Source organism: Canis aureus, chromosome 31, assembly GCF_053574225.1.
Source record: "Canis aureus isolate CA01 chromosome 31, VMU_Caureus_v.1.0, whole genome shotgun sequence".
Lineage (NCBI taxonomy): Eukaryota > Metazoa > Chordata > Mammalia > Carnivora > Canidae > Canis > Canis aureus.
The window spans coordinates 18710061-18731664 of NC_135641.1; the positions used below are offsets into that span (position 1 = coordinate 18710061).

At 40.7% G+C, this 21604-nt stretch overlaps 1 protein-coding gene across 5 annotated transcripts in view; it reads left to right on the top strand.

The window, feature by feature from the left end:
- The first annotated feature begins 8197 nt into the window (after positions 1-8197).
- Positions 8198-21604, top strand: part of FXR1 (FMR1 autosomal homolog 1) — a 63628-nt gene continuing 50221 nt past the window's right edge. For 3 of the 5 annotated variants that reach the window (XM_077879769.1, XM_077879770.1, XM_077879772.1), the window contains exon 1: positions 8199-8343. In XM_077879769.1, coding sequence (XP_077735895.1) covers positions 8293-8343 — 51 coding nt within the window. In that variant the 5' untranslated portion in view covers positions 8199-8292. Of the gene's footprint in view, positions 8344-21604 lie in introns of all 5 variants that reach the window. The other 2 variants (XM_077879767.1, XM_077879771.1) reach the window with 2 other exon arrangements.

The window sequence follows — 21604 nt, forward strand, 5'->3', positions numbered from 1 at the left end:
TCCTGGGTCTCCAGGATCACACCCTGGACTGAAGGCAGGCACCAAACCGCTCAGCCACCCAGGGTGCCCTGAAAAATCCTTATAAACAGTCTTGCAACCTTATTGAGTTGATCTGTAAAATAAAGTCTTATAAATTGAACTTCTGCCTTAAACAATATTAAATTTAAACGCTGAGGGATCCCTGGGTGGCGCAGCGGTTTGGCGCCTGCCTTTGGCCCAGGGCGCGATCCTGGAGACCCGGGATCGAATCCCACATCGGGCTTCCGGTGCATGGAGCCTGCTTCTCCCTCTGCCTATGTCTCTGCCTCTCTCTCTTTCTCTCTCTGTGACTATCATAAATAAATAAAAATTAAAAAAAAAAAAAAAAAAAAAATTTAAACGCTGATACCATTGAAAAATGTCTCCAAGGAGGTTGAGCCATTTTTTTTTTTTTTTAGGATTTATCTATTTATTCATGAGAGATGAGAGAGAGGCAGAGATACAGGCAGCGGGAGAAGCAGGCTCCGTGCAGGGAGCCCAATGTTGGGGGAGGAGGGGGCCCCGATCCTGGATTCCAAGGCAGATGCTAAACAGCTGAGCCCCCCAGGCATCCGGAGAGGTTGAACCAATTTACACATTTGTGCCAATATGACCTTTTTCCCAAAATTTTTAACACTTTTTTCATCAATCTTTATATATTTCTATGTATTATTCATATTTGTGTATAAATATATTGTTTATAAATCTTTTTTCAGAGAGGAAAAAGTGACATCTAGATATATTTCTTTTGTTGAGAGTTTTGTGTTTTTAATGTTTATTGACCATTTATATTTAATTTTATATCAAGTGTTCTTTCCCATTTTTGAGACTATTTGTGTTTCCTTATGATTTGCAAGACTTCTTTGTGTAGTAAGGAATTTAGTCACCACCCCCCCCAGCCCTTATGGTATTTTTTTTTCCTCTGAAAGTCTTAAATTTGTTCATGTATTCAAATTTACATGTCTTTCCCCATTGGCTTCTGGGTAATTCGTTTCAACAGAATAAATTAAACAATAAATTAAAAGGTACTTACTTACCTATAGTATTTTTGTGGTTATTTTTACACTTAAGTTTTTGTTTCAGTGGGAATTTATTTTAAAGCAGGTAGTAGAGTAAAAATGTTAGTAGCCTAAAATCATTGTACCTTAACATTAATAAAAATTTCTTTCTTATTTATACATAATTCAAACTAGAAAATGACAGAGTTGGACTTCAAAGGGGAAATCCACATTCAGAGCCCATGCTCTTGATTCTATTAATTATTCTTCAAGTGGACATGTGATCTAGGCCTTTTTGCTTTAAATTCAACTTCATATTAGGTTAGGGCCTTGGGGAGGAAAGACATTCAATTTCTGACTGCAAAATAAAACTGATATAGTTTCTTTCTTCTTTCACCCTGAGTTTCCAATGTCATAAGAAATAGATTGAGGGACTTATTACAATATGAAGACAGCTGAACTCAATAGTTAATTTTAATGCAGTTTTCTTAATTTTTTTCTTTTAAAATATTTTATTTATTTGTTCATGAGAGACAGGGAGAGAGAGAGAGAGAGTCAGAGACACAGGCAGAGGGAGAAGCAGGCTCCATGCAGGGAGCCGGACTTGGGACGATCCCAGATCTCCAGCATCAGGCCCTGGGCTGTAGGCGGAGCTAAACCGCTGAGCCAGCTGGGCCGCCCCAATACAGTTTTCTTTATTTATTTTTATTTTTTAAAAGATTTTATTTATTTATTCACGAGACACAGACAGAGAGGCAGAGACGTAGGCAGAGGGAGAAGCAGACTTCTGCAGGGAGCCTGATGCAGGTCTCCATCTCAGGACCCTGGGATCATGACCTGAGCCAAAGGCAGCCAGCTGCTCAACCAGAGTCACCCAAGTATCCCAAAAGCTGAAATATTTTTAACTATGACTTCTGAATTTTTCATTATTTATGAAATAGGGCACAATTTGTTTTAGAAATTGTTAGTTGAAATAGTAAAAGTTAATTTCACACTTTTTTTTAGGTTTACTTATTCCTTTTAGTAATCTCTACACTTAACATGGGGTTCACACTCACAACCTGAAATCAAGAGTTACACACTCTTCCAACTGAACCAGCCAGGCACCCATATTTAACACTTTATAAATCTTTGTTTCATATATATATATACATATATATATGTATATATGTATATATATATAATTTTTTAAAGATTTTTATTTATTTATTCATGAAAGACACAGAGAGAGAGAGAGAGAGAGAGAGAGAGGCAGAGACACAGGCAGAGGGAGAAGCAGGCTCCATGCAGGGAGCCGGATGTGGGACTCAATCCCTGGTCTTCAGGCTCACAACCTGGGTCAAAGGTGGCGCTAAACCGCTGAGCCCCCCCACTCCCCCCCTCCCTGCCCCAGGCTGCCCTAAATTTTTGTTTCTTCAGGAAAGAAAACTCATAGTCTCAATTTAGTCAAGTTAAAATTATTTTCCAGTGCAGTACTTTGAGAAGATTTAAAATGATAGCATGTTTCCATATCACATTTCATTAATAAAACTCAAACTAAATATGGTCCCACAAAGTTGTTAAAAATCTTGAATTCTTAGTGTTTCAGTAGCTGTGTATATACAAAGTTTCATTATGCACACATTTACTTCTATTTTTAAAGAACACTTTTTTGAGGTGCCTGGGTGGCTCAGAAGGTTAAGCACTTGCCTTTGGCTCAGGTCATGATCTCTAGGTTCTGGGATTGAGCTCCATCCTTTCCAGCTCAGTGGGGAGTCTACTTCTCCCTCTTCTTCTCCCTCTCCCTCTCCCCCTTCTCATGCTCTCTCTCTGTGTGTCTCAAATGAATAAATAAAATCTTTCAAAAAAAAATAAAGAATACCTTTTTTTTAAAGATTTATTTTAGAAGGGAGGAGGGGCAGAGGCAGAGGCAGAAAGAGAATCTCAACCAGACTCTCCCCTAAGCACCGAGCCCAACATGGGGTTCAATTTCATGATCCTGAAATCATGACCCAGCTGAAATCAAATCAAGAGTCAGACACCTAACCAACTAAGCTAGCCAGGCACCCCAAGAACACTTTCTCATTTAATTTATAATTTTTTAAAATTAGAAATGGTACTGCATATCAAAGCAGAAAATTGGAAAACAGAAACTGGGAGAAAATTGATCATTCATAATGTCACTGCCTTAATATAACCATTGTTAATATTTTGGTAGAAGTCTTTACAATGTATTTTCATGTAATATACGTATATATTTTCTGTACAAAACTGATTCAACATACAGTATTTAACAATCTTTTTATAGGTATATCATAAACATTTTCTCATATCAATAAATATTACTTTAAAACTTCATCTCTAATGGCTGTAGAATTAGTTCATCTTCATCATATAATGTTTAGAAGATGAAAATACATTTTTATGTGAGAGTAAAGTGATTTCCTCATTCCAAAAAATCCAAAGAGTGCAACAAATATAACAATTATAAAATTTATGTCAACCATAAGTCCGCCTTCTGTAAATATATACTATTAATATGCACACTGTATTTTAAATGGGATTATACATGCTGTTTTGTACCTTTCTTTTCCTTTAACACTTTTTTTACTTTCACTTTTTTCCAGTTTTATTGATATAATCGACATTCTTTCCTTTTAATAACAAATATCTTTTCAAAATGACAAAAATAGATCTATGTCAACATTTTAAACTTTTTGTAATATTTAATTATAAATATAACAAACAGGATTATTGATGGGGGTTTTAGAAATGGAAAGGGAAGGGAGTACCTATGTGGTTCAGTTGGTTAAATGTCCCACTCTTAGTTTTGGCTCGGGTCATGATCTCCAGGTTGTGATATGGAGCCTTATTGGGGCAGAAGGGTCCACTCAGTGGGGAGTCTACTGGAGATCCTATCTCTCCCACTCCCTCAGTCCCTCCGCCTGCTGGCATGTGCTTTTTCTCTCCCAAATAATGAAAGGAAATAAAGAAAAGAAAAAAAAGAAAGAAAAGAAAAGAAAAGAAAAGAAAGAAAAGGAAAGAAAAGAAAGGAAAGGAAAAGAAAAGAAAAGAAAAAGAAGAAAGAAAGAAAGAAAGAAAGAAAGAAAGAAAGAAAGAAAGAAAGAGAAAGAAAGACTTAAATCCTAGAACTTGTGTGATCTTAGATAAATGACTGGTTGCTGTGAACATTATCAATTGCTTAATGGTAAACATGAGGTGTACCTAGCAGGAGTAGTGAAGTGTTAGTGGGAACCGGTGCAGCTGGGGGCAAAATCAAACGTTTTCAGCATGCAAGTCCTGAAGAGGACCAACTTTAATTCTTCAAAGTTCAGATAATATGGAATGCTTTATTTTGTGTCCAAATGGAATTATTGCAGCCCTACCCAAAGTCACTCACATTACGAAGAAGAGAAAACAATACACCACAGGCCAAAACGACAAGAAAGAAGGGAAGAAAGGAAGGGAGGAAGGAAGAAACAGAGAGAGAGAAGGAAAGGAAGAGAGAGAGAGAGAGAGAAAAAAAAAAAAAAACTCAGGAAGCAAACTAGACCCCTCATCCATTGTTGATGGAAATGCAAATGGTGTAGCCACTTTGAAAAGAGTCAACCAACTCCTCAAAAGGTTAAATGGAGTTACCATATTGAGACAGGGAAACTGAAGGACTCTATATAAAAATCTGCTTTTTGCTCCTTTTCTTACTAGAACTTGCACCTCCACCCTACTTTACACATACCTTGTAAATAAATATATATCCTCCTTGTTAGGGACAAGGAGTTAATGGTTCTCTAGAATAGTTAACATTTAAGGGGATGCCTGGGTGGCTCAGCGGTTGAGGGCCTGTCTTTGGCCCAAGGCATGACCCTGGAGTTCCAGGATCAAGTCTCACATCCGGCTCCCTGCATTGAGCCTGCTTCTCTCTCTGCCTGTAGATACACAGTATCTATCTGCCTCTCTCTGTGTGTCTTTCATAGATAAATAAGATCTTTTTTTTCTTAACAAATAAAATCTTAAAAACAAAAACAAAAAACATCTAAGAAGGACCAGGTGAGAATGACCAGGAAAGCTATCCTTTTTTCTTTTTCTTTTTCTTTTTTTTTTAAGATTTTTATTTATTTATTCATGATAGAAAAGAGAGAGAGAGAGAGAGAGAGGCAGAGACACAGGCGGAGGGAGAAGCAAGCTCCATGCCAGAGGCCAGACGCGGGACTCAATCCTGGGACTCCAGGATCACACCTGGGACCAAAGGCAGGTGCTAAACTGCTGAGCCACCCAGGGATCCTCAGGAAAGCTATCCTAATGCACATTCCAGACCACTGGAGCTAGACATCTGAAAGCAAGATCCCCTGGCTCCAAGGAATGACACCTAGGCCCTTGTCTTTGTTCTGACTGGTTCCTGAAAGCCTGAGAGGACCATACACCAGAATTCCTCCCTCAATAAAAACCCCCAGACCTCAAACAAAGATGAAACTCCCTCCTTTCCTAAGTGTGTTGGACACTCACTCTGCTAATTGCTCTGTGTCTTCAATAAACTCTGCTTTCACCTCCTGCTGGCTCATGTTTGATTACCATCCTGTGTGAAGCCAAGGGCCCTCTTGGCTGGTCCTGCTGAACACCCCCGGTCCTGGAACCCAGCCTGCTGGCATCCATATGAGTCAGCAATATCAATTCTAGGTATGTACCCAAGAGAAATGAAAACATACCTCTTCGGGATCCCTGGGTGGCGCAGCAGTTTGGCGCCTGCCTTTGGCCCAGGGCGCGATCCTGGAGACCCGGGATCGAGTCCCACGTCGGGCTCCCGGTGCATGGAGCCTGCTTCTCCCTCTGCCTGTGTCTCTGCCTCTCTCTCTTTCTCTCTCTGTGACTATCATAAATAAATAAAAATTAAAAAAAAAACAACATACCTCTTCTTATACAATAAGTTGTACAGGAATCTTCATCGCAGCATTATTAGCATAATAATAATTAACATTATTAGCATTATTCCTAATAAAAGCCATTATTCCTAACAGTCAAAAAAGTGTAAACAACTCAAATGTCTATCAAAGCATGAGTGAAAAAAAAAGCATGAATGAATTAATAAAATGATGGATAAAAAAATATCCATACAGTGGTGTATTTGACAATAAAATGGAATGAGTAGTGTGATACATGATACAACATGGGTGAATCTTGAAAATGGTATGCTAAGTGAAAGAACTGTAAAAAAAGACCACATAAGGGGCAGCTCTGGTGGCTCAGTAGTTTAGTGCTTCTTCAGCCCAGGGCCTGATCCTGGAGACCCAGGATCGAGTCCCATTTCAGGCTTCCTGCATGGAACCTGCTTCTCCCTCTGCCTGTGTCTCTGCCTCTCTCTCTCTGTGTCTCTCATGAATAAATAAAATCTTAAAAAAAAAAAAAAAAAGACCACATAAGAAAGGGAGGTGGGCGGGGGTGGGACGGGGCACTGAGGGGGGCACTTGACGGGATGAGCACTGGGTGTTATTCTATATGTTGGCAAATTGAACACCAATAAAAAATAAATTTATATAAAAAAACCACATATTGTATGATTTATTTTATTTATGTGAAATGTCTGGACTAAGCAAAGCTATAGACAAAAAGTGGGTTAGTGATTGCATAGCACCCAGGGCTTTGATGAAATGAGGGGTGACTCCCTATGGGTACAGTAATTCCTTTTGGCCTGATGAAAATGTTCTAAATCAACTATGGTGGCAATTACACAACTCTGTGAATGTACTAAAACCTGTCGGACACTTTATTTATGACAGTCACACAGAGAGAGACAGAGAGGCAGAGACACAAGCAGGCTCCATGCACTGGGAGCCCGACGTGGGATTCGATCCCGGGTCTCCAGGATCGCGCCCTGGGCCAAAGGCAGGCCCCAAACCGCTGCGCCACCCAGGGATCCCTGTCGGACGCTTTAAATGGATGAAATATATGGTATGTGGATTATATATTAATAAAGTTGTAATAAAAAGCAAACTAGGGCATTGTAATTCCGAAGGATCATTAGAAGGTGGTATACAGTGGACAGATGAAGCTCTTCATAGATGGTGGCTGTTACTCATTGAAGTAATTTACTTTGTTTACATTTTCCTCACCATAATCAACATTTTAAATATATCACTTTGTATTTGGCAAAATACTGAACACTGTTGCAAACTGTTTTCCTTCTGAACCTTTGGAGACGTAGATGTACTGATGATGAGTCGTGAACATGTTATTAGGACCCCGCCCTGTCCTCAGAAGGGCTGGGCCCACGGGCATTTCTGAGGGTACAGAGCACCTGCAAAGGATCTTTTTTTTTTTTAAAGAGTTTGTCAAAATGGTAATAAAACACACACATAAAAGAGTCCTAGTGTTTTTTCTAAAGACCTTGCTTTGGGAAAAAGCCTTAACATTGTTCAAATAGATATTCAAACTATTCAGACATAGAGCTTGGTGGAAAGCCATACAAGATGATTCTGCGTTGATCCTTTTTGTGGACGTTTGCAGGCATTGCCGAAGGGGAAGACGTGGTCTCGGGCTCAGTAGCCAGTTTCCCTGACCACCTCCCAACAATCTGAGTCTTAACCTCAAAGTCTCAAGCAAGTTGTCAAATACTTGTGACTCACAAACTAACTTCACAGCCTGACTTTGAACCAGTGTAAATGTGAACAGGTGCGGGGAGGGCTGCCGCGAACTGCGCGAGAATCTGTGGGACTGCGAACTGACCCCCCCCCCCCCGGGTCACGAGAAGGCCACCGGCTTAGATAAAAGAGAGCGAGGTGGAGGAATTGGGGGGGACGCCTGGCACGTGCATCCTCAGGCTCCCTCCCTCGTCTGAAGGCGGAACCAGTGGACAACCGGAGCCCTCGGAGTTGCTCCTTCCCGGGCGAGGCAGCTCCCGCAGGGCTCCCGGCACTTGGAGGAGTTTCGGGGCGCAACGCCGCAGCCGGGCGGAGAGCAGAGGCCTGGGCGGCCGCAGGGACCCACCCGCGCGCGCCGCGAAGCCGCCGGCCCTGGAGGGCGGGGACGTGGCGCCGGGTCAGCAAAGGGCTGGCAATTGTGTCGGGAGGTGAGCGAGGCGCTGGCAGCGGCGGGCGGAGCCCCGGACCAGTGATGTAAGGCGCGGAGGCATCCCCCTGCGAGAGTCGGGGCGGCGCGGCGAGACCCCGGGGCTGTGGGGCGGGGGATCCCAGTCCCCGCCCTGTTTCCCCGCCCCTCCCCCCGCCTCCCGCACGCCCCTCCCCCCTCCTCCCCTCTGGTTGGAAAGTTTCTAGAATCTCTTCCCAGCGGCCTTTGCGGTTCCAACATGGCGGAGCTGACGGTGGAGGTTCGCGGCTCCAACGGGGCTTTCTACAAGGTACCGACCCTCTTGCCGCTTTGTCGGGTGTTCTGGGGGGTTAAGGCAGCTTTGGGGCAAGGCCGGTGGTCCCGGGGAGTGAGGTTTGGGGTCGAAAGGGCGCGCCGGCCGAAGCCCGGGGCTGCTGGGTTCCTCGCTTCTCCCCCCTCCGCCCGCGGTTTAACGGTCTCGGGGGCCAGGGCTCCGTTATGTTTTGAAACAGCACGTCGGACACCTCTTGCGTTTTCCTACTCGGGAGCCTTCCCTCTGGATGCTGGGGCGGCCGTGCTCGGGCCGGGGAGGAGGAGCCGAGTCGCTGCTGGGGCGGCGGGGAGCTCCCCGGGCGCAGGCCTGAGCGCCGGGAGGCTGCGGAGTCGTGGAAGGAGGTGGTGGGATTGTGCGGTCACCGCCGCTCCCCCGCCCCTCGGCCTGGGCCGAGCCCGGCGCCGCGGCCCGCTCTCCGACCCCTCCCCGCCCCTGGGGGGTGCGTCGCGGAATCTTAAGAATTCACCTTTGTATTAGGGTTTGGGGCTAATAAACTTCAGTGTCTGACGGGGAAGCGGGTGCCGAGTGGAGGGTTAGGATCGGAGAGAAAACTAGAAACCCTTGTAAGGTGGCGGGTTTGAGATATTTTTGCGGCCTGGGTAATTGGGCGGCGCCTTAGCCCCTCTCTTACGGAAGAAAAGGCTAGAGTTACAGGCTTTAAAGTAAGATGTGGGGGGGGGGAAGGAAATCGATAAGGGAGACCGGTGGGGAGGTGACTAGTTTCTTCATATTATTCAGTGTTTTTGTAAAGAACTGTTGAATTTTTTTTTTCTGGTTTCTTCCCCACGAGGTTTTTTTGTTTGTTTGTTTGCACCGGGAGATACGTTCTTAATGGGATGGGGACTGGAACACCGAAGGGGAATTCGAGAGCAGAGGAATTTGGTGGGGGCTTCCAGGGTGTAGGGGTCACCTAACTGAAAATGAAATCCTTACGGTTTAGTTTTGTCCTTAAGACGGTCTCGATTCTCTTTCTCCAGAAGTATACGACGGTGTTAACGAGATCAATACAAAATCTCCCCCAGCTGTTGTCTGTCAGTCAATCTTACTAAGCCAGGATCTCAAATGTTTGAGAGTCCTGGCTATTTTTATGAAGGGCCGCCTCTTAATACAGGAGTATTGTGTGTACGCAGAATGTGGTCTCCCTGGGTTTCACTTCAGCGTACCTTTTGTCCCACGGGATTTTGTTTTACTTGGTGGTCGTAATTTCCTCATTTTAGCGTTTGTTTTTCCTTTTGTAGTTTACTGATAAGCTGTGTGGCTTTGGTTTAACTGTCACGTGGTAATGGCCTGGTGGGGAATCACAGTTGGTGTCTAAAGGATCTCCCTAAGCTTTTTACAAGTTTCAAGTCGCCTTAGGTGGTCAACAGAAAATAAAAACAGTGACTTCTTGGTGGAAAGGAGTCTTTTTGCTTGAGTAGATGTATTAGCGGTCTAGTTTTTTAACATTTGGTGTCAGACAAAAGACCTAAGTGAAATTTGAGTAGATATTTCATTGACTTCTGTTATTGAAAACCTAGTGGTTGCCGTCTCTGACCCCAGATACAGTTGTGGCACAAAGCACAAAGAATGGGCTTGCTATACTTTTTCTGTCAAGGGTAGGTAGGATTCATCATTCTTGCACACTGCCTCCCATGGAAAAGTTTCATATTCCCACTGTTGTGATACAATTGTGTAATGGACTTTTTTTTTTTTTTCTGGCAAGTTGAGAAGTAAAATTTTTAAAGATTTTACTCATGAGAGAGACAGAGAGGGGCAGAGACCTAGGCAGAGGAAGAAGTAGGCTCTTCACGGGAGCCTGATGCGGGACTTGATCCCAGGACCCCAGGATCACGCCCTGAGCCACCCAGGTGCCCGGAAAAATAAAATTTTTTTGCCTTTATTTTGCAGCTTGTGGATGGTAGATTGAACGTCCTTTTTTTTTTAATTTTTTAAGAATTTTAAAGATTTTATTAATTTACTCATGAGAGAGAGAGAAGCAGAGGCATAGGCGGAGGGAGAAGCCGGCTCCCTCTGGGGAGCCAGATGAGGGACTCGATTCGGGTACCCAGGGATGACACCCTGAGCTGAAGGCAGACGCTCAACCACAGAGCCACCCAGGCATCCCAGAACATCCCATTTTTTGCTGAGTTTTTGTGTTGATGCTATAGAAGATATTTGTTTTCTTTTAAAAGATTTAAGGTTATCCGTCTGAAAGTTTTTTTGTTTTTTTTTTAAAGATTTTATTTATTTATTCATGAGAATACACAGAGAGGAGAGAGAGAGGCAGAGACACAAGCAGAGGGAGAAGCAGGCTCCATGCAGGGAGCCCGACGTGGGACTCGATCCTGGGTCCCCAGGATCACGCCCTGAGCTGCAGGCGGCGCTAAACCGCTGAGCCACCGGGGCTGCCCCGTCTGAAAGTTTTAGTAAAGATTGTTTACAGTGTTTGTTTTTTGGGTATTTTGTCTTAAAGATTTTGAGAGCATGAGCCTGGGAAGGGGCGGGAGAGGGAGAAGCCCACTCCTGGCAGAGCAGGAAAGCCCAAGGAGGGGCTGGATCCCAGGACCCTAGGATCTTGACCTGAGCTGAAGGCAGGTACTTAATCTTCTGAGCCACCCAGATGCTTTTATGGTGTTTAGTTTTTCATAGTTTTTAAAAATCAAATTCACAGTGAATATTGCCTTTTTGGAACTTTGAAATACTGTTGATCCTTATCCTCACTCTACACATCTTAGAGTGCATTGCTTGTTTTTATTTGACAAAGAAAGGTGGTAATTTGGCGAAGGTTGGGAAGTACATTGTGTGTACTAAAATTGCACTTGAACGTTTGGAATTTTATGTCCTACCATAACCCACTTGCACATTGTGGAAACAGGTCTTGAGAACTCTGGGAGAGCGAGAATGGAGACGCAGAAGGAGCCCTGAACTTGAAGTTAGATAATGGCAAACTGAAGTACAGACCTAGAATTCCCATTTTGTTCTCCATGTACCCTTGAGCATATCTTTGCTGTAAAATGAAGGATTTGAAGTGTAGTTCAGTTCCTGTTTTTATTTTTTAATCCCACAGAACTGCTCACTTGGAAAAAAAAAATGGTTTACTGCGCAAGCAATTATTTATTTATTTATTTATTTATTTTTTTAAATTTTTATTTATTTATGATAGTCACAGAGAGAGAGAGGGAGGCAGAGACCTAGGCAGAGGGAGAAGCAGGCTCCATGCACTGGGAGCCCGACGTGGGATTCGATTCCGGGTCTCCAGGATCGCGCCCTGTACCAAAGGCAGGCGCTAAACCGCTGCGCCACCCAGGGATCCCAAGCAATTTATTTTTTAATACATGAATTTTTTAGATTAATTTGCATGTGGTAAAATTCACCTTTTCTGGTACATAGTTACGTGAGCTTTGGTAAAGGTTGTTAACTGACAACATGATGGAGATTTCCATTATTTCCCAGATTTCTCTCAGGCACCTTTGCAGTCACCTCGCTTCACCCCTCAGTATTTCCATAGTTTCCCCTTTTCCAGAATGTTCTTCTATATGTAGTTTCATACAGTATACGTATTAGTGTTTTGAATCTGTGCTGCTTTCATTTAGCATAGCAATTTAATTTTAAGTAAAATTTTCTAATTTAAACAGTAATAATGGTCAGTGAGGGCATTTTGGAAACAAAAGTTGTCTGGGATAACAGCTGTTGACATTTTGGTTTATTCTTTCCGTTTTTCAGTGTGCAGGTGATTCTGATTTTCCTCTTTTTCTTCCTCCCCCCCTCCCATTTACACACAGTTGTAAACACTAATCGCAGTAGAATTTCAAAGTCATGAGTTTAGGGGATCCCTGGGTAGCTCAGCGGTTTAGTGTCTGTCTGCCTTCCGCCCAGGGCATGATCCTGGAATCCCAGGACCAAGTCCCACATCGGGTTACCCACATGGAGCCTGCTTCTCCCTCTGCCTATGTCTGCCTCTCTCTCTCTCTCTCTGTCTCTCATGAATAAATAAATAAAATAAAATAAAAAAAAGTCATGGGTTTAGTTACCAGTGTCGTCCTGCCTTGAGGCAGTACCCTGTAGACATTTATTAAAGATTTTCTGGTGGAACTGAAACTTCATCTTCCAAATTAATTGGAACCAGTGAAAAGCTAAAAGAAGATGTTACCTAAAATTAGGATTTTTTTTTAAATCATACTATGTTTTGTATTTTTTTTTTGAGTGGATTTGTAGTTTGTTAGATAAAAACTTGATTTGCTTCTGTTTGCAGCTTTATGAATCTATGGGGTTGGAAAGAGTGGGATATATTTTAAGTACCTGAGGAGATATAATTCTAGATAAAAATTTGTATTTACAGCCGTTTCTACCTAGAGTGAGGCATTTTAGGGTTTATACTACTGGCTATTGAAGGTGCTTCTCTAAAAAAATATTTAAGAAAGAATTTAAGTTTTATGATTGTTAGTGTATTTATAGAGTTGTGTAACCATTATCATAAGCTTGCTTTAGAACATTTCAGTTAGCTCCCAAAAAACCCTGTGCCTCCTTGGAGTCATTAAAATGCTTAACAATTGATGTATATGATACTGAGCTTTGCAATAGCATTACAAATTGCATAGCTGTGGGCAGAATGTAATTTGTTTTTTATTTATTTTATTTATTTTTTTCAGAATGTAATTTAAATAAAAGTTGGAAAGAAGTGCCTCAGTTTCTGCTGATATTAAGGAAAGTTTCCATGTTATTCCAAGGAAATGTGTAATCTCTTAAGATGGCTGAATGAAATTTCAGGTCTTCTGTAGAAAACAGTTATTTTTACAGCTCTGCAATTTCTCCTTTGACTAATTGACTACAAATTTCAAAGCACTACAGTATTTCCAAAACTTCCCATTACTTTACCTTGATTTAATATTAAAATGAAATTCGACGGTAATTAAATTATGTAGTAGGTTTATTAGCGTTAAAGATCATAACCTAGAGTTTTAGAGCAGTTTCTTGAGAGAGTACTGACTTCAAAATTAGTATAGAATATTTATTTCTTTGTGCAGGTTAGTAATTGAAAAGCTAGATGGTGGCTGTCTTAATATTAGGGACACTGTTAAAATCATATTTCCAGATATCTTAAATATAAGAATATTTATAAATATAAAATAAAAGAATAGCTATGCATTTTTTTATTATTGAAATTTTTTTAAGCAAAAGATTTAACTTAATACTGTAAAAATATGGGAATCTACACAGACATGGAAATTCCAAAGATTGCCCTAACTGTATATGTTATATACAGAACTTTATAAAAACAGAACTATGGGATCCCTGGGTGGCGCAGTGGTTTAGCGCCTGCCTTTGGCCCAGGGCGCGATTCCGGAGACCCGGGATCGAATCCCGTGTCGGGCTCCCGGTGCATGGAGCCTGCTTCTCCCTCTGCCTATGTCTCTGCCTCTCTCTCTCTCTCTCTCTCTGTGACTATCATAAGTAAATAAATAAAAAAAAAATTAAAAAAAAAAAAACAACTAAGATGTAACTGAAAAAGCCACTTAATTTTTGAAAATTAGACTTCCTCTGTAAGGAAGTCTATTTTTTTAAATTGTAAAAGCAATATGTAAATATGAAAAATCTGAAAACAAAACCAAAAAAAAGGGAAAACTTTATCCACCTAGAGAGATTATCAAGGCCTTGGCTTTATGTACAGAAAACAAACTTTATTTCCATATTTTCACACACCTATATGTTTCATATCATATTTGTGTGCATTCTCTAAGATAGGTTATTGTGTCTGTTACTAGCTAGTGTATGCAGCTTATACTAGTATTTTCTGATTCTGTTCTTTCGAAGACTCCCTGAGGTAAATGTGTTTTTATTCCCGTTTTACATACTAGGAAGTTGATAATAATAAGTAACTTGTCCATGCTGAAATGAGATTTAACTCTAGGGCTTCTCATTTCCAATACTTAATTTAACATAGTATTAGAAGTTCTTCAAAGGAAATCTTCCAATAGTGAGCTTATATTTAAGTATTTTAGTTAGAAAGACAAGGCAGGGCACCTGCGTGGCTCAACCGGTTAAGTGTTGCCTTCCCCTCAGGTTATAATCTTAGCACCTTGGGATCCAACCTGCTATTGGGCTCCCTGGTTAGTGGAGAGTTTGCTTCTCTCTCTCTGACTTTCCCTGCTTGTGCTGTCATTGAATAACGTCTTAAAAAGAAAAAAAAAAAAAAAGACAAGGCAAACACTTGATAATAATTAAAGAAGCAATTTCTCTACCACAATGTTAAGGTTGTAGCAAACTAGGTTTTTTTTTTTTTTTTTTAAGTTTTATTTATTTTTAGTAATGTCTGCATTCCTATGGGGCTCCAACTCATGACCCTGAGATTAGGCGTTGCATGTTCTTCCAAATGAGCCAGCCAGGTACCCCAGACTAGCTTTTTTTTTTTTTTTTTTTTTAATAGTGGGAAGAGCAATATGGTGTTCCATGAGTGATCCCGATTCTTGTACTAGACAGTCGTAAGATCCTTTTTTCCTTTTCATCTGCAGTGTTTTGCAGTTAGATTGCTTTTTAACAATTTATCAAGTGGTGCTTTCTGCTTGGTTCTGTTCATTAAGATCCTGTCTTGCACTAACAGAGCTACTATATATTGAGCACTCAGGCTATCTGTTGGACTGTGCAGGTACTTTACATGAATTTATCTCATTTAGTCTTCTCAGTCACAGTGAAGGGGACAATAATGTTACCAACAACTGTGGAAACTGAGGCCAAATGAATCTAGGTCCAAAGAATTAATAGGCTGATTCGAGGTTCAGATTGGTTTTTCAGATTTGAGTGGTGTGATTTAAAAATTTTTTTATTACATCATTTTTCTAAGAAACAATGCAACATTCCAAAAACTGAAAATTTACCGTTGATACTGATTCTACAAGTCTACTGTGCTACACAAGTTAAGAAATTACACTAATTCTTACAAGTCTACTGTGCTACACTAGTCAAGAAATTAAATCTTAAAGTATTTAGAAACATTCAGCTTTATTTTAAAAATTTTATTTACTCATGAAAGACACAGAGAGAGGGGCAGAGACATAGGCAGAGGGAGAAGCAGACTCCATGCAGGAAGCTCGATGTGGGACTTAATCGGGACTCCAGGATCACGCCCTGGGCCAAAGGCAGATGCCCAACCGCTGAGCCACCCAGGTGTCCCAGAAACATTCAACTTCCTTCCTTCATTTCCTTCCGAGAGGCAGAGACACAGGCAGAGGGAGAAGCATGCTCCCTGCAGGGAGCCCGACATGGGACTCGATCCCAGGTCTCCAGGATCACACCCTAGGCTGAAGGTGGCGCTAAACCGCTGGGCCACCCAGGGTTGCCCAAACATTCAACTTTAAAGTCTAACTGTTGGAGCTTCTCAGAAAGCTTACAGTCTGCATTTTTATTCTTTTATGTCTTTTTTTTTTTCTTTTAAAGGTTTTATTTATTCATGAGAGAGAGAGAGAGGCAGAGACTCAGGCAGAGGCGGGCTCCTTTAGGGGAACCTGATGTGGAACTCGATCCTGGGTCTCTGGGACCATGTCCTGAGCGAGCCACAGGTGGATGCTTAACCACTGAGCCACCCAGGCATCCCTCTTTTATGTTTTTGAAGATTGATTTATTTTAGATTGTGAGCGAGCAATTACGCACAAGTGGGAAGAGGGGCAGAGGGAGGGGGGAGAGAATTGCAAGCGGACTCCTTGCTGAGCAGGAGTACTTGTGGCTGGATCCCAGGACCCTGAGATCATGAACTGAGCAGAAACCCAAGAGTTAGACACTTAACTGTGCCATACAGGGGCCTCTACAACTGATATATATATATATATTTTTTTTTAAGAATCAGGTGACAGAGTGTGCCAGCACAAGCAGGGGATGTGGCAGGGAGAGGGAGAAGCAGGGAGCCCAGTGTGGGACTCTATCCCAGAACCCTGGGATCGGGACCTGAACCAAAGACAATCACTGAGCCACCCAGGCGTCCCTACAACCTACATTTTTAAGAGTATTTTCTCTGAAAAGAATACTATCAGCTATATAGAAATCTGAACAGTTTTATACTGATGCTAATACTGAACTGCACTTGAATTCACATTCTTAGCAGAATAGCTGTCTAGTACACATGCACGCTTCTTAAACATTATTACAGGAGAGCCATTCTTCATCTTTCTTCCTCCTTATCTTCTTCCACTTCCTCCTCATTCTTCTTTGAGCCCGTCGGCCTTCCAGGGCCCTATCCTCCTCTTTTTTTTTTTTTTAAAGGTTTTATTTATTTATTCATGAGAATGCACAGAGAGGAGAGAGAGGCAGAGACGCAGGCAGAGGGAGAAGCAGGCTCCATGCACCGGGAGCCCGACGTGGGATTTGATCCCGGGTCTCCAGGATCGCGCCCTGGGCCAAAGGCAGGCGCCAAACCGCTGTGCCACCCAGGGATCCCCCTATCCTCCTCTTAAAGTGTAATTTTTTTTTAAAGTTCAAATATATGACATTAAATTACTGATTATATATTATTATTATTAACAAGCTGTTAATACAGTGGGAGTCCAGAGAACTAATTGGGAGGATTCCTGGAGAAATGATTTGCTCTGTGTCTTGATAAAAATCTGCTCTTTCCAATATGGTGGCCACTAGCCACAGGTGAAATGTGCTAACGTGAATGGAGATGTGCTTTAGTTGTAAAATCTATGTCAGATTTATTCCTTTATTTTAAGATTTTATTTATTTATTCATGAGAGACAGAGAGAAGCAGGCTCCCTTTAGGGAGCCTGATGTGGGAACCAACCCCAGGATCACGACCTGAGCCAAAGTCAGATGCTTAACCACTGAGCCATCCAGGTGTCCCTATACCAGATTTCAAAGAGTTAGTATAAAAAAATACATCATAATTTTAAAATGTGATTACATGTTAAAATAGTCTTTTGGATATGTTGGATTAAGTAAAAGTATTATGGAAGCTAATGTACTTTTTAAAAATTTATTTAAATATGGTTACTAGAAAATTTAAAACTACGAATATGCTTCAAATGGTGTGCTAGATGGTTATGATTTATTTATTTATTTTTTATTTTTAAAAGATTTTATTTATTTATTCATGATAGTCACAGAGAGTGAGAGAGAGGCAGAGACATAGGCAGAGGGAGAAGCAGGCTCCATGCAGGGAGCCCGACGTGGGATTCGATCCCTGGTCTCCAGGATCGCGCCCTGGGCCAAAGGCAGGCGCTAAACCGCTGTACCACCCAGGGATCCCGATTTGTTTATTTTTTAAAGATTTTGTTTATTCATTAGAGACACAGAGAGAGAGGAGGCAGAGACATAAGCAGAGAGAGAAGTTGGCTCCGTACAGGGAGCCCGATGCCCGATGTGGGACTCAATCCCGGTACTCCGGGATCACGACTTGAGCCGAAGTCGGACATTTACCGCTGAGCCACCCAGGCATCCCTCCTCAGTTACTATCTTAATATTGCTTGTTATATGAAGTATTTCTCAAAATATTTGAAATGCTTTATATATATATGCATATACAGTTGACCCTTTAACAGAGGTTTGAACTGCATGCATCCACTTACATGTGTAAATGTATTTTTGTCAGGATTTTACCATTTTTTTTCTAGCTTTGCTATATATTAGAATACTGTATGATATATAAAAAATACATGTTGATTGTTTTATGTAATCGGCAATACTTCTGGTCAGCAGTTTTGGGGGGAGGGAATCAGATGTAATATGTGGACTTTCAGTTGTGTTGGGGTAGGTACCCCTATTTCCTTGTATTGTTCCAGGAGTCAACTGTACATGAAACTTTTCAAATTTTCTTATCATGGGGCACCTCTGCGTTTTCTTGCCATGTAGTATTGAGTATTAAAAGGCTTTAGAATATTCATTGCACGTTTAGTCAGTAGTAAGAGACTTTGATAGCTCTGTTAAATTTTCTAATACCAAGTCTTCATAAGTACCTTGAGCAAAACAAAATGAAGTAATACAAAGGATTGCTTTGTTGTTTCAAACATTTCTAATTATTCATACAATCCTTTTAGTTTATTTGTCCTCATGTTAAAAGATGCTGAAAAGAGTGGCAAAGCGGATTCCATATTGAAACTCAATTAAATATCAGTTGTTTTACTTTGTCTTTTACCCTGGCCTCAGCGTTTTTTTGCTTTGCTTTTTTTTGGGAAAATGAGTAGAGGTCTTCATTAATAACTGATGAAGTTTGTAGTTATTTTTGGCAGATGAACATGCATGCATTCCCTGTTGATTTGTTCAGGGTCAAGACTCAGGCTTTCTGTATCTCTGTTTCTTACACTGGCTGGTTAATTATAGTAAAACTTATTTTTCCCATTTTTGCTTTTATAGTGTTTCAGATCATAGAATATTTTCAAGCCTTAAATTTTCTGGTGACTGGTTATATGTATTTAGTACATAGTAGGCCTTCTGTATGTGTTTGTCAAATGATCAAGTGGATCTCATTTTTGACTTTGGGACACTGATTTGTTTTTAATTTTAGGTAATATATGCAAAATTAACTTCATCATTTCTAATTTTGATTCATTCACTTGAAAATTTTCTTTTAGCAGTTGTATGTTGATCCTGGTCTAGTTCTGATGTTGTTACAGAACTTTAGGGATACATAGAACTATAGGGAACTTCAACTCTTTGCAACTGGAAAGTTATAATAATTTCAGATGGCCCTGTGAAACCACTAAGTAATCCCATTTCAAGAAGAACTGGATTTGGATTATTATTGTGTCCATTGACTTAAAATGACTTCCACTTGTAGATTTAGTTATGTAGATCTTCAAAAAAAAAAAAAAAGTGCTGCTTAAAGTTAAGAAATTTGATCACAATTATTAGTCTTAAATGTTTGTGTTTGTTACTGGAATCAAATTACAGTTTAAATCTTTTAGGTGTTACAAGCATCACACTAGTTTGTTAATTAGAATGTAGATTTGAGATCCCTAGGGATGGAAAAATTAAAAAGATTGAGGGAGTAGTGCTTGTGTGTGTGTGTGTGTGTGTGTGTGTATATATATATATATATGCTCTATGGAAAAAGTGCTGGTTGAGAAAGTGCTTTAGGATATGTCTCCATGGGACGCCTGTGTGGCTCAGCGGTTAAGCATCTGCCTTCTGCCGTTGGCTCAGGGCATGATCCTGGGGTCTAGGATCGAGTCCCACATCGGGCTTCTTGCAGGAGAGCCTGCTTCTCCTTCTGCCTATGTGTCTGCGTCTCTCTCTCTCTCTCTCTCATGAATAAATAAAATCTTAAAAAAAAAAAGGGTAGGGATCCCTGGGTGGCGCAGCGGTTTGGAGCCTGCCTTTGACCCAGGGCGCGATCCTGAAGACCCAGGATCGAATCCCACATCAGGCTCCCGGTGCATGGAGCCTGCTTCTCCCTCTGCCTGTGTCTCTGCCTCTCTCTCTCTCTGTGACTATCATAAATAAATAAAAATTAAAAAAAAAAAAAAGGATATGTGTCTCTTCTTTAAAGAGTATTATTTTTTGAAGATTTTATTTATTTATTCATGAGAGACACAGAGACTTAGGCAGAGGGAGAAGCAGGTTCCCTGTAGGAAGCTGGATGTGGGACTGGATCCCAGGACCCCGGGATCATGACCTGAGCCAAAGGCAAACGTTCAACCACTGAGCCACCCAGGTGCCCCTCTTTAAAGAATATTTACGCATACATATGTATATGTATAATTTTATTTATTTATTTTTTATTTTTTATTTTTTATTTTTTTTATGTATAATTTTATATGTAGATGTTAAATATTCACGAACTTTTAAATTTTTTTCCCTTTTTTTCTTTGGTCCTCTTTGCACTTAATCTCCTCCCATCCCCACTCCATTTCACTTAGTGTTTATAGCCAGGTGTACATCATACTAGATTTTTCTCTAGATTTTTCTCTATACTCAATAGAATGGTACATAGATGTATAGTCATATACACATGTGGGGTTTTTTTTTTTTTCAGTATTGCTCTATAAAAATATGGTAGTCTGTATTTTGACTGTTTTCCCTTGGAGTATAGTTTAAATGGTTACATAATATCTAATGGCAAGAATGATAAACTCCAGCCATTCCCCTGTTAATAGACACTCACTTTGTTTTCAGTTTCTTTCCCACTCCACATATCTGTTTCCATTGGAGGGGTTTTAAATAATGGGAAGCTTGGTGTAAGGGAACTTTCTTTTTTAACTTTAATAAATGTTAACATTACCTTCCAAAAGGCTTAATTCTGCTTTCTCAGTAAATGTGAAGGCTTTTCTGTATATCCTTGGCAGAAAATGAGTTCTGTAATCTTTAATTTTGGCCAGTCTGTTGGATATAAACGGTTATACCTCGATGGAAATTTCATTCGCTGAGTCCCACTTGTGAATTTTAATGTTTGTTGGCTATTTGGATTTGCTTTTCCATAAATTTATGTTTGCCTCTTTTCTTATTGGATGTCTTTTGTCACTTTTTGAGATTTCTTAGAACTCACTTAAGAATGCCCCCTTCTCATTTAAAATACCTGTTGACTTTTTGGTATCTCTGGTTATAGAGAAGTTTTTTTTTTTACATACTGAACTATTTTTTCCATATCAGGGCTCCAGGGTTTCCAGGCTTGGTTAAACAGTCTGGGTCATGTTTATACATAAAATTTCTTAAATCTCCTAGTTGTTTTTTTCCATTTATCTTTACTACAACAGGACTTTATTTTGAATATTCATAGGCAAATGTGTTAGTACAGTGTATTTAAAAATCATTTGTTTTAGGGTGTTTTGTTTTTGCATGTGGAGGAATTAGGAGGAGGATGCCCAGCGTCTTAGAGAGCTCCATCTCATTCAGGGTAGATAGAACCTCCTGAGAATTGCTCCAGAAAGTCTCTGAAGTGCTGTCAGTAGAATATAAAGACTCACTGAAGGAGGACATTGTGACTTGCTTTGTAGCAAAAATACTGCCAGTTAGGGGTCTTATTACCCTTACCTTACTGCCCTGGGCCCTCTTGTCTTACCTATCACATAGTACGTAGTGGATCTTAACAGTGAAACCATTGTACTCTAGTCTCTGGTGAGATTTTTTCCCTTCCCCAATTTCTGTATCTGTTACTTGAGTACACAGTCCAGAAACATAAAATGTTTAATTGTAAGTTATTTACATTACTTGATATAGAAGCACCAGGAGGACAATTTCTCGCGGTATTTTGGGGGAGAAGAGTAGCTTTAAGTACTTTGTGTACCTGAGTACCTGGGAATACCTTAGTTTAGGAAGCTTCAATACCTTCCATTTG